Source organism: Rhincodon typus, chromosome 6 (assembly GCF_021869965.1).
Source record: "Rhincodon typus isolate 14 chromosome 6, sRhiTyp1.1, whole genome shotgun sequence".
Lineage (NCBI taxonomy): Eukaryota > Metazoa > Chordata > Chondrichthyes > Orectolobiformes > Rhincodontidae > Rhincodon > Rhincodon typus.
In genome coordinates this window covers 27998433-28015810 of record NC_063337.1, presented here as the reverse complement: position 1 = coordinate 28015810, position 17378 = coordinate 27998433, and the positions used below count along the sequence as shown (strand labels likewise).

Below are 17378 nucleotides of genomic sequence, written 5' to 3'. Positions count from 1 at the left end.
TAAAATATCTAATTAAATTCAAGTTTTAAAAATAACTTTATGCTATTTACTGTCTCAGCAAATTAACATTGATTAACAGGTGAATACAAGAAATGCACAATCTTTTTTCAATTGAAATTTATTGAAGTGCCATAATAAATCAAGATGTTTTAGTCTAATGGTGTATTCATATTAACTAATCATTACAGCATTAGTGCATTCTAGTTTCTTTAATAGTACCAAAATCATACTCTGAATACAGATTTTTAATTTTGCAGGACAAAAGCTACCATAAATATAAGTTATTAATTTTCTAATTGATTTGCCTAGCAATATTCTACAAAGTTTATCTCAAAAAGTGGATTCAACAGTTAATTATCATATTCTATTGCACAAAAAAAGGAAAGACATTGGGCACCAGCTGCAAAATAGTCCTTTGCCAATGTGGACCATTTAGAAGTAATTACCATCCATCTATTATATTGCTGATTAGAAAGGTCATGCACTTTCTCTTCTGTATCCCTCAGTTTTAGCCCTTAGACATTTGGTCAGCGCTGTAATTATATAGTGAAAAATCACCGATGTAAATAAACTACTCACCATGGCCAATTATAAAAGTATTTAGCTTTTGAGTTTTGCATATTAGACGGTTTAAAGTACAAAATCTATATTTCTCAATTGTTCAAATGGGAATAATTTTCTCAGACATGTGTTAGAAAGCACTGGAAAATTTTTTGTTTTAAAAGACAGGTTGCAACACATGACTTTTGGAATCATACATCGCATGTAGCATTAAACTATACCTGCTTCATGCTATATGATATAATCTTGATGAATACTGTCTGCATTCAATAATTATACAAAAATAATATTGCTGTGAAAGGAAAACTTAAAATAGTTGTTAGCAGATCATTCCAGACCTTGTTACTATATTTTAAGAGAATTTGGTTCACTGAGAGGATACAGAGTATGATTAGTAATGACTTGTATTAGCTTTCATTATGGAAAAGAAATTAACCTGTTGTATGCAAATAGAGTTCATGCTTCTCATTTCAACAAATCTACTTAGTACAAAGTTTGGCATAGATTTATTTTCCTTTTGTCTTGTACGCTGTGGAAAACCTACTTGGTAAAATTCACATAGAAGTGGACTTACTCAAAATTTCCGTTAACCTTGTTTTAGAGTGTATAGTACAGATGAAGCCAAGCCTATGGGAATTTGAAGACTTCCTTGCAGTGGCATTTAAAATTAAATACCCATTGGAGTACTGAAAGGGGTTCCATGATGTGGGTTCCAGTAATATAAATTTTTTTATGTTTGCATTTTCTCTTGCTTTAGATTACATATTCCATACTTTTATTGCAAAGAATCAAATGAGTGTTAGAAATGGGAAGTTTACACGTTTGTTATAGTTTGGTTCTATCTTGTTCATTCTGAGATAAAATGGAGTTATGAATAGGGTCATGTGACCTACTCCAAATTTTGTTAAACAAGAAGCCAGGGTGGCCTGGTCACTATGTGAACATTGTGAGCCCAAGTTTTTGTTTCTTATTCATTCATGGGATGAGGGCATCGCTGACCAGGCAGCATTTATTGTCCATCCTAATTGCTCAGAAGGCAGTTAAGAGTCAACCACATTGCTGTGCATCTGGAATCACATGTAGGCCTGAGCAGGTAAGGATGACAGATTCCCTTCCCTAAAGAACGTTAGTGAACCAGATGGATTTTCCCCGACAATCGATGCATGGTTATCATTAGATTCTTAATTCCAGATATTTTACTGAATTCACATTCCACTATCTGCCATGGGGGGATTTGAATACTGGTCCCCAGAACTTTATCTGGGTCTTTGGATTAATAGTCCAGCAATAATATCCCTAAGCCATTGCCTTCCCAATTGTTTTACTGGGGAAATTGTGCAAGGTGCTCCTAACTGTAGAGAATGGAAAGAACCTTTGTGCTGATTTTGTATAGACTATTAGTCTCCAATTCTCAGACAGAGTTGTTTTGTAAACAGTTATTCTTTAAATTGCCTTTTGAATACCAAGTTGGAATGGAGTTGGGGTTCAGAAGACAATTAATCACTATTTCTCTCTGGATACATGGGCATGTGATTTATATTGCCACACCAATGAACTTTCAGAAGAGAACAGGCCATGGTACTATTGGCATACAGGGCATTCTTAAGACATTTGTGAACCTCTCGAGCAGGTTAGCCTGCAAGAATCAGAGAGAGACAGAGAGAGAGAAACAGACAGTCATTATTGCTCATCATGCAGAGTTAATATATTTAGCTTCCAATAAATACTGGTGAGCCAAGTTGCAAGCCTGACTAACAATCCTAAATTGGTTGTTGCTGTAATTGTTTACTTAGAATTATCCAGGAAGTGTTGCAGAATTGCATCTAATGTTGGACACATCTAAAGCTATGTTGCAAGTGACAGGCATTCACTGATTTATATTCTGTCAATATTTTCCAAGAACTGTATGGCCATCTTATTTTTCCTACCTAAATGTAGAAAATGACTACGCTGTATTTAATTTGTAAGATACACATTCTACATTTTTTATTCGTTCATGGGATGTGCACATCGCTAGCAATGCAGCATTTATTACCTATGCATAATTGCCCTAGAGAGAAGGCGCTGGTGAGCTACATTTTGAATTGCTGCAGTCTCTGTTTGTTAGACCTATAATGCTGTTGAGGAGGGAATTCCAGAACTTTGAACTAACAACAATGAAGTAATGGTGATATATTTCCAGTCAGGATAAGTAGCTTGGAAGGGAACTTAGGTCAGTGGTGGTGTTTCCATACATCTGCTGCCTTTGTCCTTCTTGGTCGTTTTTGAAGGTGCTATCTGAGGAGCCTTGGTAAGTTGTTACAGTGAATCTTGATGATGGCACACATTGCTGTCGCTGTATGTCAGTAATGAAGAGAGTGAATGATGAATTTGGGATGCCAGTTAACTGAAATGCTTTATCCTGGGTGATGCCAAGTTTCTTGAGTGTTGTTGGAGCTGCACTCTTGCAGGCAAGTGAAAAATATTAAACCACACTCCTGCCTTGTGTCTTGTACATATTAGCAGGAATTAGAAAAACCAAAGATAAATTACTCGCTGCAGAATTTCCAGCCTCTGACCTACTCTTGTAGCCGCAGTATTTATATGTGCCCAGTTTAGTTTCTGGTCAGTGGTAGTGCCAGGACAGTGATAGAGTGGGATTCAGTAATTTTAATACCATTGAACGTCAAAAGGCAATGGTTAGATTCTATCTGGCTGTAGGTGGTCATTGCCAAGCACTTGGGTAATGTGAATATTGTTAGCCACTTATTAGCCCAAGCTGCCCAAGTCTTGCTGTGGATAGACATGGACTACTTCAGTATCAGTTCCATTGGTACTAAACATTGTGTAACAAACAGCGAACATCTCCTTTTCTGACTTCGTAATCAAGGGAAGCAGCTGATGATGGCTGGCCCCAAGATGCTACCCTAAGGGACTCCTGCAGTAGATACCTGGGGTTGAATTGATTGGTTCCCAACAACTACAATCGTTTTCCTGTGTGCTAGCTATGGCTCCAGCCAGTGGAGAGTCTACCCTTTGATTTCCATTGACTCTAGTTTTGCTAGGGTTTGGCATTAAAATGTTGCCTGAAGATGGTAATGATGTCAGAAATCTAGTGATCCTGCAAAAAAAAAATCCCAAGGATTACTTATGTCTTCCTCTATTCTATCAAGCACTTCCTTTGTACTATTTGAACTTTACAGCTTAGTGTTGTCCACAAATTTTGAAATTGTGTCTCCAGTTCTTACGTCTAAATCGTCAACATGATTGGTGAACAACAATGCATCCATCCTTGTGGAACCGTATTTGTAAATCTAAATAGTTATCGTTAACCACTGTACTCTGTCTTGAGTCATGAACCAATTCAATATCCCGTATTTTAATTGTCTATTACTCCAAATGTGCTGACGTTGGTCATGAGTCCACTGTGTTTTTACCTTATCAAAGGCTTTTTGAAACTACAAACATATTATACCTGTTGTATTACATTAGCTATCTTGGTGTCAAACATTGATGAGGTGGTAACATTTTAGTTGTAAGATTGCAAGATTAGAACGTTTGGGTGCTCCATTGAAATACTGCAAGAGTATGGTACTGTCAGTAGTGCCATTGTTCTGATGAAATGTTCAAGCTAGGCCATTTCTGTTTCTTGTGGTCATCAAGAATCTATCTGTTTTAAAGAAGAGAAATGGAGTGAGTTCTCCTGGTGACCTGGCCAATATTTATCCCTCAATCAACGTCACAAAGATAGAAGGTCTGATCATTAACACACTGCTGTTTTGGGAGCTTGCAGTGTTTTTCTTCATTCTTTCATAGAATGTAGGTGCTGTTGACAAGGCTTACATCTTTTGTCATAATTGCCCTTGAAGTGAGTAGCTTGCCATTTAGGGATCAGTCACATTACAAATAGACCACACGTAGGCTAGGACAGGCAAATACAGCAGACCAAATGGGCTTTTATGACTACCAATAGTACTTTTAAGTTTTAAATCTGGAAAATTTACAAATAGACTGACATATGTCCTTCATTACAACAGATAACAGACTTCAAAAATATTTAAAAAGCTTAATAGGCAAATGAGTCTTCCACAGGTTACAAAAGATGCTGTATAAAAGCACCTGACTGTCTCCTCTCCACCTATCTTCTCCTCTATCCAGCTTCTATCTGCCTCCCCCTCTCTCCCTCTTTATTTCAGAACCCCCTTCCCCTCCCCCATTTCTGAAGAAGGGTCTAGGCGCGAAACGTCAGCCTTCCTGCTCGGCCTGCTATGTTCATCCAGCTCTACACCTTGTTATCTCTGTATAAAAGCAAGCCTTTTTTTCTCTGTTATTACATCAAGGAATTCAATTGTGCTGATCAAGCATGATTTCTTTTGGAATCTATGCAAATGTATTATATTTTCAGTTTCAAGATGCTCTTCAATTACATTTCTTTAAAAACTCTACCTTTTCTATTTCTATTACATCTTTGAGTACCTGCATTTTCCCATCATTGACATTAAGTTCATTGACTTATAGTTCTATGCAGACTGGACTATCATTTTTCTTTCTCTAATATGTTTAAGGAGTTTGAATAAATGTATAAAATTGTTAATTACTTACTTCCATGCCAATTTTTCTAATCTTTGTAAGTTTTATCTACATCTCTTATAAAGCTCTGTCTTCTGTATTCATTTATCTTGGTAGCCTGGCATGATTTTCAGATACACAAGATAGTCCACTAATATGTAAATTTTTAATTTTACTTACATTTTAAGTCTCTGTAATCTTGCATACTACTGGACTAGTGGTTGAATTTTAGAATCTACTATCTGTTGCAAGCGAATCACATATTGTTATAAACAAAAGTATTTGTACTCTTTTGCAGGCCTGGTGTGCATGAAGTCTAGTACCTCTGTCGTAGAACTGGTTATGTTGCTATGTTCACAGGTAAGGGACGTCAAAGGATTATTTCCCAAACTGTGTTGGTTAACTTGTATGTACACAAGAAAACTGTTAATCAACACAAAGACCTATAGATATAGAGAATTATTAGAGCATTAAGATTGATGAAATTTGAAGAAGATAAATTCAAAATGAATTGTTGGACAGATTTCGGGTGTCACACAGATAATGCAGAATATTCTCGAAAGGGTAGAGTAACCAGCAGAAGGTCATTGTACACATTGGTGCCAATGACGTAGGAAGAGAAAGGGATGACGTTCTGCAGAGAGAATGTAGGAAATTAGGCAGAAGGTTAAAAAGTAGGTCCTCGAGGGTAGTAATATCTGGATTACTCTCGGTGCCATGTGCTATTGAGAGTAGGAATAGGAGGTTAGGGCAGATGAATGTGTGGCCGAGGAGTTGGTGCAGGGGACAGAGATTCACATTTTTGGGTCATTGGGATCTCTTCTGGGGTAGAAGTGACCTGTATAAGAAGGACGGGTTGCATCTGAATTGGAAGGGGATGAATATCCTGCCGAGGAGGTTTTCTAGAGCTACTCAGGAGGCTTTAAACTAGTAAGTTGGGCAGGTTGGACCCAAAGAGATAGTGAGAAAAGGGATAAGTCTGAGGCTGGTATTTTAGAGAAGAGGAGCATGTTAAATAGTCAGGTTAGACAAGAGCAAGGCAGAGAATGAGGTAAGACTGATAAACTACATTTATTTCAATGCAAGAGGCCTAACAAAGAAGGCAGATGAACTCAGGGTGTGGCTGGGAACATGGGACTTAGATATCATAGCTATTACAGAAACATGGCTCAGGGAGGGGCAGGACTGATAGCTTAACATTCCAGGATATAGATGCTGTGGGAAGAATCGAAAGGGGGCAAGAGAGTAGGGGATATGACATTTTTGGTTAGGGATAATATAATGGCTGTACTTAGGAAGGATTTACTGGGCGAACATCCAATGAAGTTGCAAGGTAGAACTGAGAAATAAGAAAGGGATGATAACCTTATTGGGATTGTAGTGTAGGCCCCTCAATAGTCAATGGGAAATTGAGGACCAAGTATGTAAGGAGATCTCAGATATCTGTAAGAATAATAGGGTTGTAATGGTAGGAGATGTTAACTTTCCAAACATAGATTGGGACTGCCAAAGTGTTAAGGGTTTGGATTAGGAGGAATTTGTTAAGTGTGTACAAGAAAATTTTCTTATTCAGCATATGGGTGTACCTACTAGAGAAGGAGCAAAACTTGACCTTCTCTTGGAAAATGAGGCAGGACAAATGACTGAGGTGTCCTTGGGGGAGCACGCTGAGGCCAGTTCTATTAGTGTTAAATAGTTATGGAAAAGAGTAGACCTGATATAAAAGTTAAAGTTCTAGATTGCAGTAGAGCCAATTTTGATGGTATTAGACAGAAGCTTTGAAACGCTGATTGGGAGAGGCTATTTGCAGGTAAAGGGACTGTTAGAAAATGGGAGGTATTCAAAAATGAGATAATGAGAGTTAAGAGATAGTATGTTCCCGTTAGTGTGAAGGGCAAGGATGTAAGTGTAGGGAATTCAGGATGACTGGAAAAACCAAAAAACGTCTTTCTAGTGAAAACAATTCAATTTATCCAACCTTTCCTCATAACTAAAACCACCCAGACCAGGTAATGCCCTGGTAAACCTTCTCTTCACCCTCTCCTAAGCATCCACGTCCTTATGGTAGTGGCAGCCAGAACTGCATTGAGTATTCCAAATGTGGCCTAACTAGAGTTTTATACAGCTGTAACATAACTTGGCAACTTTATATTCAATGCCCTGGCTGCTGAAGGCAAGCAAGCTATATGCCTTCTTGACCACCTTATCCACCAGTGTTGCTACTTTCATGGATCTATGGACCCATATGCCCAGATCCCTTTGTCTGTCAATGCTGCTATGGGTTCTGCCATTTATTGTATAATTCGCATCTGAATTTGATCTTCCAAAATGCACCATCTCATATTTGTCCAGATTAAACTCCTTCTGCTATTTCTCTACACAAATCCACAATCTAGCTATATCCCACTGTATCCTTTGACAATCCTCCTTACTATCTGCAATTCCGGCAATTTTGGTGTCATTGACAAACTTACTAATCAGACCCACCTACATTTTCCTCCAGATCATTTACATATATTACAAACAACAAAGGTCCCATGACTAATCCCTGTGGAATACCACTAGCTATTGATCTCCATTCTTAAAAGCACCCTTCCGCTGCTATTGTCTGTCTTCTATGACCAACGTGATTGTGTTTTTTGAAGAAGTGACAAGGAAGATTGATGAAGGCAGAACAGTAGACATTCAGCAAGGTGTTTGACAAAATTCCACATTGTAGACTGGTTAGCAAGGTTAGATCACATGGAATCCTGGGGGAGCTAGGCGGTTGGATACAAAATTGGCTTGAAGGCGGGAGACAGAGGGTGGAAGGTTGTTTTTCAGACTGGAGGCCTGTGACCAGTGATGTGCCACAAGGATCGGTGCTGGGTCTAGTGCTTTTGTCATTTATATAAATGATATTGATATGAACGTAGGAGGTATGGTTAGTAAGTTTGCATATGACACCAAAATTGGTTTTGTTTACAGTGAAGAAGGTTATCTCAGAGTACAACGGGTCCTTGATCAGATGGGCCAATGGGCCGAGGAATGGCAGATGGAGTTTAATTTAGATAAATGTGATGTGGCAAGGCAAATCAGGGCAGGACTTATACACTGAATGGTAGGACCATGGGGAGTGTTGCTGAATGAAGAGACCCAGTGGTGCAGGTGCATAGTGCCTTGAAATTGGACTTGCAGGTAGACAGAGTAGTGAAAAAGGCGTTTGACACACTTGTCTTCATTGATCAGTGCATTGTTTATAGGAGTTGTGATGTCATGTCGCAGCTGTGCAGAACATTGGTGAGATCACTTGTAGAATACTGCATTCAGTTTTGGTCTCCCTGCTATAGGGATGATGCTGTTAAACTTGAAAGGATTTGACAAAGACTCACAAGGATTTAGCCAGGATTTGAGGGTTTGAGCTACATGGAGAGGCTAAATAGGCTGGGGCACTTTTCCCTGGAGCGTCAGAGGCTGAAGGGTGACCTTATAGAAATTTATAAAATCATGAGGGGAAGGGATAGGGTGAACAGCCAAGTTCTTTTTCCCAGGGTACGGGAGTCCAAAACTGGGGGGCATAGGTTTAAGGTGAGAGGGCAAAGATTTTGAAGAGATCTGAGGGGCAACTTTTTCCAAGCAGAGGGTGGTGCAAGTACAGAACGAACTGCCAGAGGAAGTGATGGAGACGAGTACAATGACGACATTTAAAAGGCACATGGATAGGTTCATGAATCGAAAGGGTTTAGAGGGATATTGGGCCAAATGCTGGCAAACTTTTTCTTTCTTTATTCATTAACGGGATGAGGGCATCACTGGCTAAGCAGCATTTATTACCCATCCCTAATTGCCCAGAGGGCAGTTCAGAGTCAGCCACATTGATGTGGGTCTGGAGTCACATATAGGCCAGACCAGGTAAGGATGGCAGTTTCCTTCCCTAAAGGACATTAGTGAACCAGTTGGGTTTTTCCGACAATCGACAATCCATGGTCATCATTGGATTCTAGATGTTGCGTATGTTCCAAACCTCCTTGTGGCCCTTGAATTGATGAGTGGAAAGCTCAGTTTCACTGTCCTTTGTTAGATCATGAAGATTAACGAAACCTAGCTGAACCCCTTTTCAAATGGATTGTGAGTATTGTTTTGCTTTGAAAATCCACAAAGTCTGTGACTTAACAGACAATTACTTCTTCACTAAACAGTGGTTATATGCTGAAAATCAAAGTCATTCAGTTGCAGTTCCTGTTGGGTCTTTTCCAGAACATAACCCCGATTGATGTAAAGCACATATCTTGCTTAATCACTCCTATGCTGAAATTTATGTGATGCACTGAAGTTCAAACAGTTCCATTAAATCGTATTTTTAAATAGTCACGTGAATATGATCAGTAAGTACTATTCAGAAAAAAAAATCAATTATTCTTGGTCATCCATTTAAATTGAAAAATACTGCCAGTTGAAACCTATTATCAATTCTTTTGGATTCTTATGTCGAAAGGTTGAATTGGGTGGTGAATGTCACAAACATCTAATGCAGTCAAATTGCCATTAAGTTACCTATCTTGAATAGGATACGGAAAATACAGCCTTTTTACATGATATTGCTATGGTAGACAGCTTTTAAAATATTAATGTTGTATAATTGATTCATCTGATTATTTTAATACCATTGATACCAGACAAAGCATACACAGTTAATGTGTTTTGCAACAGAATATATAGTCCTTTGAAACATAACTAAAAGAAATGAGCAACCAGCATATATTAAAAATGGGAATTCCCACCCATGCTAAACACAGAACAATTATATAATCAATCTGACAAACAATAATGAAATAATTAGCGTTTATAGGTACCTTCTGTAAATATACAAATGTTTTCATTTCATTTGATTGTTACAAGATATGAATTATTTATATTCTTAAGCAGCAGTGTTGCATTATTAAAATCAAAAGAAACCATTAGTTGCAAAATCTACATTGAATTGGTTGTAAAACCTACGTTGATTTTTTTTTGCCCTTTTGCCTTGTGGATTTCTGACTACCAGCAGAATTCTGTAAAATATATATTTGTGCACTAAATGTCCAATTGGCATTGGTGTTTTATGTCATTATGTAATACAAAAGTAGTACACATGAATCAAGTTCAATAAGTGGAAAGAAGAGGAAATGTTAACTGCATAACTTTATTGTCTGCCAATTTTTACTATCATTATGTTGGATATCAAAAATGTCTCCATTTCATAAATGATTCCTTACCAAATGGTTTGGAATTCACAACTTTCCTTTTCCTATTTCACAAAGAAGATCAAAGCTATTTTCCAGAATTTAATATATATACCAGACATGTCCACATACCTTACAAGTCCCGAATATATATTTCAGTATTCATCTGCTTGATTCACGTAAGGAAGCCATTAGATGTAAGTCAACTTTTTTTTCCTCCTGGTATGAGTGATTGCTGAACAGAGAGGAAAGAACTGTGTTGGCATGAACCCTCTGTGGAATTAAGGCATCAAAAATCTCCTGCAGGGCACTTGTAATTTTGTAATCCCAAACTTCAGCCCAGATTTCAAGGCAAACTCCTTAAGGTTCATAATGAGCCTTTCAGCAGCAAAACATAGAATTTATGGAGAGCTTTGTAGGGTTTAAACTGAGATTTTATATACAAGTTAGTGTTAAAGGATCTTCATTTGCAATCTCTGAGTTTTACTGCACCGTGCCGGAAAGCAACACAACATGTGGATATTGTCTCCTAATGATTCCATCATCTAATCATGAGACTAGCTTTACTCATTTCTTGGCTCCAGGAATTTCTACATTAAGGACCCAGGAGATGAAATTTTGCCTCATGTATTGATTAGGACTAAGAGTTTGAAATTTGAGCTCTCCTCCTCTGTCCTTCACAAGGCTTTTTGGTATGAATCTAAATCTGACTGCTGATGAGAATGCAGTGTAAAATTACAAATGCATCAATGTAAGTCAAATAAATGTTGCAGCTTTGTCACAGAGGGAACTGCTTTGATTTATTCTTTTTTTTTCTGGAAAATCATATGTCGGACTTTTTTTTCAGTTAAACTGCCACAGAGTTAAGTATAAGATTGAGAAAGATCCCCTTTACCTTTTAACAAAAACATGCTGTTGATTAAACTTACTAATTTCTGTGAAGAAAAGTGAATATACTATATTTTTCTCAATTTACCTTATCAAATTTTCACAGCTCAAGTATTTTTAACATCAAAAATCTCATACCAACAACTTCAGATTGCCATTTCTTTTTTTTAAAATATGTGTTGTTGGACAAAACACTAACTGCCAGAGGCTTAAGTCTAAAGTATGGTCTAAATTTACATGTGGTTTCAGATTGCAAATGTCTGAAAGCACATGTTGTGTCTAATTCAATTCAGATGGCCAGGCTTTCAGACTATGAAAGATTGCAATCAGGTTTCCTCTATAGGGGTATTTCTGTACTTTACTGCAAAGTATATATCTTTTTTACATCCACTTGCTGCCATTGTCAGAAGGCTTAAACTGAAATATCTTTTTTCCCAGCTATCCATTTGTTGAGTTCAGATCAATTTCAAAGAACCAAATTTAGCTAACATAATCATATCTATACCCACAGGTTTTTTACTTTATTGAAGTCATGTAAAAGATTGTTGACAAAAAAATTGAAAACTTTCAATTGAACTAACTTTTTTCTATTTGGTTTATATTGTGTTTTTTGTTAATTTAGATTGTCCACACTTTTGTCAGATGTTCAAACCATTGCACGTTATAAGAATTGTGCAAGAGTTCAAAATAGATGTGTTTAAAGATTGCTTTACAAAAAATTATTATTCATGAAAGTACTAACCTCTAATTGAACATTCCAGTTTTCCATTCCCTAGCTCAAAGGCATGCAAACTTAGTTTTCCAGTTTTGATTTGTTTCAAACTATATTAGTAATATGAACACTCCACTTTCACCTAAGCCTTGCACATTTTTAAATTAGATTATAGACCAGCCATGTTTTCTCCAATTTCTCTCAAATACCCAATTCACGATTGATCCTACAGATGCAAGGTCCTTTGATATCTCAGCTACATGTCAGTTCCTTACTTATGAGCTTTCACATAACCATCAACTCATAGTAATCATGTAGCGCTTTTGTTCCAACAAAATATCTCTTAGTACTTCACAACAGTGTTACAAAACAAAGTTTTACACAGACTTAATTAGATATTAGCGCAGATGACCAAAACTTTGCTCAAATAGGCATGTCTTTTTGGAGGAAGGAGAGGTGCAGAACCTTAGGGATAAATTCCACAGTCTCTTGTTTGCTCTGGGGAGGTGGGCATTATTGGTCAGACCAGTATTTATTGTCTGTGCCTGATTTCCCTTGTGCAATCATGTCCTTCTGATAGTGGGCAACCAGAACAACAATTTATCTGTAATCCAGTCTATTTTTTTCACTGCTCACAATGTGGTCTCTGCTACACTGGGGTTACAAAAAGCAGATTAGGGACTGCTTTGCGTTCTATATGAGAAATGAACCCAAACTTCCAGCTGCCTGCATACATCCCCATGTTCCCTGGCCAACATTTCTGTCTCAAGCCTGCTGGAGTGCTCCAGTCAGCCCTGAGCACAAGCTGGAAGAATAGAATCTCATTTTCCACTTGAGGAACCTGCAGCCTTCAGGACTCAGTATTGAGTTCAACAATTTTAGAATCTGAGCACCATCTTCTATGTCACTTCTCCACCCTTTACCCCAGGCCCTGTCATGACATGGGCTGCTTTCAGCACAGCCATTATCAGCTTTTCTTTCCTCCTGGCATACTATTACTTTGTCCATATAACTGCCATTCTCTCTCGCTGTCTCTGTCTGGGACCACTCCTTGTATTCAACAGATATACCATCTTTTCCTGGCTATTGTCAGTTCTGAAGAAGGGTCACTGAATTTGAAATGTTAACTCTGCTATCTCTCCACAGATGCTGCCAAACCTGAGTTTTTCCAGCAATTTCTGTTCTTGTTTTAGATTTCCAGCATCTGCAGTTCTTTGTTTTGTGAAAATAAAGACGTTATGCTTCAGTTAGGAAAGGCATTAGATAGCATCTCAAATATTGTGTGCAGTTGTGATGACCTTATTTAAGATATAGATGCATTGTAGGATTTCAAAGGAGGTTTACTAGATTGATCCCTGGAATATACGGGTTCTCCTTTGAGGTTATGTTAGTTGGGTTTGTTTCGAAGGGTTTTGAAGAGTGAGGGCTCAATGGATTGAAGTATATAAGATTCAGAATGGTCTTGTCAATGTGGATATGAGAATGATATTTCTTCTTCTGAGTCAGCTTGGAACTAGGGGGATCTATTTTAAAATTTGTGGTCAACTTTTCAGGACAGATGAAGTGAATTTTTTCAATCAGAGGATTGTGTGTCTTAGAACTCTGCCTCAGAAGGTGGTTGAGGTAGAATCATTGAATATTTTTATGTCAGCAGAAATAGATTCTTGTTTGGTGGGGGAATCCAAGGTTTTGGGGGTAAATGGAAACGTAGAATTCAAAATCTAAACAAATCAGCAGTGATTTTATTGAAAGCTAGAGCTGGCTCAAGGGGCCAAATCTTCTGCTCCTATTTAGTATGTACTGCTTGCTCACACAGTTGAATATCCCTTCTATCACTTTGCTAGTTATTGAGGATACGTTGAAGTAGTAGTAATTGGCTATGTGGATTTGTTGTGCTTTTTGCAATCAGAACATATGTGGACAATCTTTCACTTTGCTGGATAGATGCCACTGTTTCAGCTGTACTCAGCTTGCTGCGAAGCATGGCTATATCTTGTGCAGAAGCTTTTATGTCCATGGAATATTGTCAGGGCCCGTAGTTTCTTCATAGCATGTTGATTGGCTGAAGATTGACAGCTGTAATGCTGGGGAATTCAGGAAGAGGCTGAGAAGAATAATCCACTCAGCACCTCTGGCTGAAGATGATTGAAATTGCTTAGAACTTTTGTGCTAGGCTCCTCCATCATTGAGAATAGTGATGCTTGTGGAGTCTCTACTCTTGTTAGTTGTTTAATTATCCACCATAATTCATAACTGTAAGTGACAGGACAACAGACCTTAGATTTGAGCTATTAGTTTTGAGATTCCTTAAATCTATATATTGCATGCTGTTTCTGCTGTTGTCATGCAAGTAATCATGTACTGCAAGCTTCACCACTTTGACACCTCATTTTAAGCATGCCCACTGCTATCCCAATATACTCTCCTGTACTCTTTCAATCAGGGCTGAGCGGAGTTGTAGAATGGAAGATATGCAAGGCTATGAAGTTTCAGAATGCGGTTGAATCCAATTGTGCTGTTGCTGATGTTAATACCTTACAGTGCCTGACTGATGCCCAGTTTTGAGATTCTAGATCTGTTCCATGTCCATCCCATTTAGCATGGTGTCACACAACTCCATAGAGGGTATTCTCAATGTGATAATGGGCCTTTGAGTCTACAAGGAGTGTGCGGTGATCACTTCTTCCAGTACTATCGTACACAGATGCTTCTGTGACATGTACATTGATAAAGATCAAGTCAAGTACATTTTCCCCACCATTTGATGCATATCTAGTCTAACAATTATTTCCACTAGAACTCAGCCAGCATATTAGTATTGGTGCTATCAAGCCACTCATGGCAATGGATATTGAAGTCTGCCACCCAGAGTACATTCTGTGTCCTTGTTACCCTCAGTGATTCTTCCAATAGGTGATGAATAGGAAGGAGCTCTAATTCATCTGCTGAGGAAGGGGGAAACAGTAGGTAGTAATCAGCAAGAAATTTCCTTTCCAATGTTTGACTTGATACCATGTGATTTCATCGGGTTTGGAGTTACTGTTGAGGACTACTAGGACAGCTCCCACCCGACTATATGCCAGTGTGCTACCAGTGGGACAGGACTTGCCACAGATGGTAATGGTGGTGTTGGGACATCGTCCATTGGTACAGTTTGGTGATATAACTATGCTAGGTTGTCAATTGTTGATTTCTCCTAATTGTTATAGATGTTCCAGATGTTAGGGAGGAATACTTTGTAGGGTTGACTGGACTAGGTTTGCCTTTGTCTTCTCTGCTGCTCAACTGATGACTGTCTCCCTTCATTCATTAGATTTGGTATTGCTAAGGGTTTCAGCATTAGCAGAGCAAAGATTTATCTGAGGGTTGTGGTGTTGAGGGAACTTACAGAGAGGTAGGTGAGGCTAAGGTGCGAAAAGGAAAACACTTGAAATTTTTACGCTGTGTGTAAATGGGAGCCAATGTAGGCCAGTGAAAACAGGAGATTTGGATACCTGGAATTTTGTGTGAATTACAAGCATAAGAGACAAACAATACCAGAAATTTCCAGAAAAAACTCAACTATGTGCAGAGAAAGCAGAGTTTTCATTTTGAGTCCAGTGACCCATCCTCAGAACTGATAGCAAGGGAAAGGTAAAATTTATGCAGATGACGGTGTTTGAGGTGGGGGTGGGGTCGGGGGAGGTGGTAAAGAGTTAGCAGATAGACAGAGATGGAGCCCAGAGAGAGAAAAAAAACCTTGGCAGACAAAGGAATTATTGATAATAAGCCAGGGAAGAAGAAAAGCTAGATAGCTGATAATGAGGGCTATGAATAATTGAAAATGGGTTGACTGTGCTGAAAGTAACCAATGTCATGACAGAACTTGGGATGTGGAGGATGGTAATAGACATGGAAGGAGATGTTCATGCTCAAAAATTGTTCAACTTGATGTTGAGTCCTGAAGGTTGTAAGGCCCGCAAATGGAAGATGAGTGGTTGTTCTAGTCTCTCTAGAGTGCTGCAGCAGGCCTGAGACAAAAATGTTTGCCAGGGAACATGGTGTTGAAATGGCAGGCAACTGGAAACTCAGGTAACTTTTGCGAACAGAGTGTAAGTGTTCTGCAAAGCAGTCACCTAGTCTGTATTTCGTCTCCCCAACATGGAGGATATTACATTTTGAGCAGTGAATACAATATTCTAGATTTTAAAAAAAAACACTTGTGGGACACGGCGTTGTTGGCTGGCCAGCATTTATTGCCCATCCCTAGTTGAGGAGACAACATTAAGCAGCGAATAGGTAGAATAGTTTGAGTGAAGTGCAGGTAAATCGCTGCTTCACCTGGAAGTTATGTCTGTGCTCTTGGATGGTGAGAGGAAGTAAAAATTATGCAACTGCATGGGAAGGTGCCACAGAAGTGTGGGGAGGTGTTGGGAATGGGGGCGGAATGGACCAGGGTTGCCAGCAGGATCAGTCCCTCTGGAATGCTGACAAGGGAGTGGAGGAAAACATGCGTCTGATGATGGCATCTCACTGGAGGTGGTAGAAATGGTGGCTTATGATGCTTTTGATGCAGAGGCTAGTAGTAAGGATCAGGGGACCCTGTTGTCATTGTGGAAGGGAAGAGAAGGGGTGAGGGAAGAAGAACAGGAAATGAGTTGGGCATAGCCAAAGACCATATCAACCACAGTGGTGGTGAATCCTTGGTTGCCAAAAGAAGTGGATATTTCTGAGTACCCCTGCTGAGGTGACATCATCAGAATAGATGCGATGGAGATGGAAAAGCTGGGGGAATGGAATGGAGTCCTTATGGGAAGCAATGGGAGAGGATGTAGAGTCAAGGTAACTGTGGGAGTTGGTGCATTTACAATGGATTTTGGTGGCCACCATATCCCAGAAATGGAAACAGATGTTGAGGAAAAGAATAGATGAATCAGAGATGGACCCAAGGAAGGTGAGGGAAGAATGGAAACTGGAAGCAAAATTGACAGGCAAAAGAGATTTTGATGAGCTCAGGTTTACAGAGGGTAGAACATAGGAAGCCAGCAGGACTCATTGGAATAATGAAGTTTAAAGGCAGGAAAGACATGGGTGAGAATTTTAGCAACAGTTCAGATGCGGTAAGGGCAGAGTCAGGTGATGTTACAGAAAAAATAGGTTGGCTCAGGGATCGCAGGGCAATGACTTCATTTTGAGTGCAGAGTCTTTACCATTAGGTTATTGGGTTTAGTTTTATTGTAACCCTTCACAAAATTGTATCTCCTTCACAATTAGTAATGTCAGCTTTAGTTCAAGTGACTTTGAAAGAAATTCAACCTAAAATCTCAAAACACTCTCTTTGAATTTGATTGGTCAGAACAGAGATTATCTCATATGTTCTTGGCAAGATCTGATTTCTGTATATTTTTTATTAACCTATTTTTCTAATCAACTGGTTCAGAGATGTAATTGCACACCTCTGGAGCAGGTGAGATTTGAACCTGGGCTTC

At 38.7% G+C, this 17378-nt stretch overlaps 1 protein-coding gene across 1 annotated transcript in view; it reads left to right on the top strand.

The window, feature by feature from the left end:
* The window catches only part of nbeaa (neurobeachin a), an 831637-nt gene that overhangs the window by 372753 nt on the left and 441506 nt on the right, over positions 1–17378 (top strand). The window contains exon 34 of the mRNA XM_048597909.1: positions 5408–5469. Coding sequence (XP_048453866.1) covers positions 5408–5469 — 62 coding nt within the window. The remainder of the gene's footprint in view (positions 1–5407; positions 5470–17378) is intronic.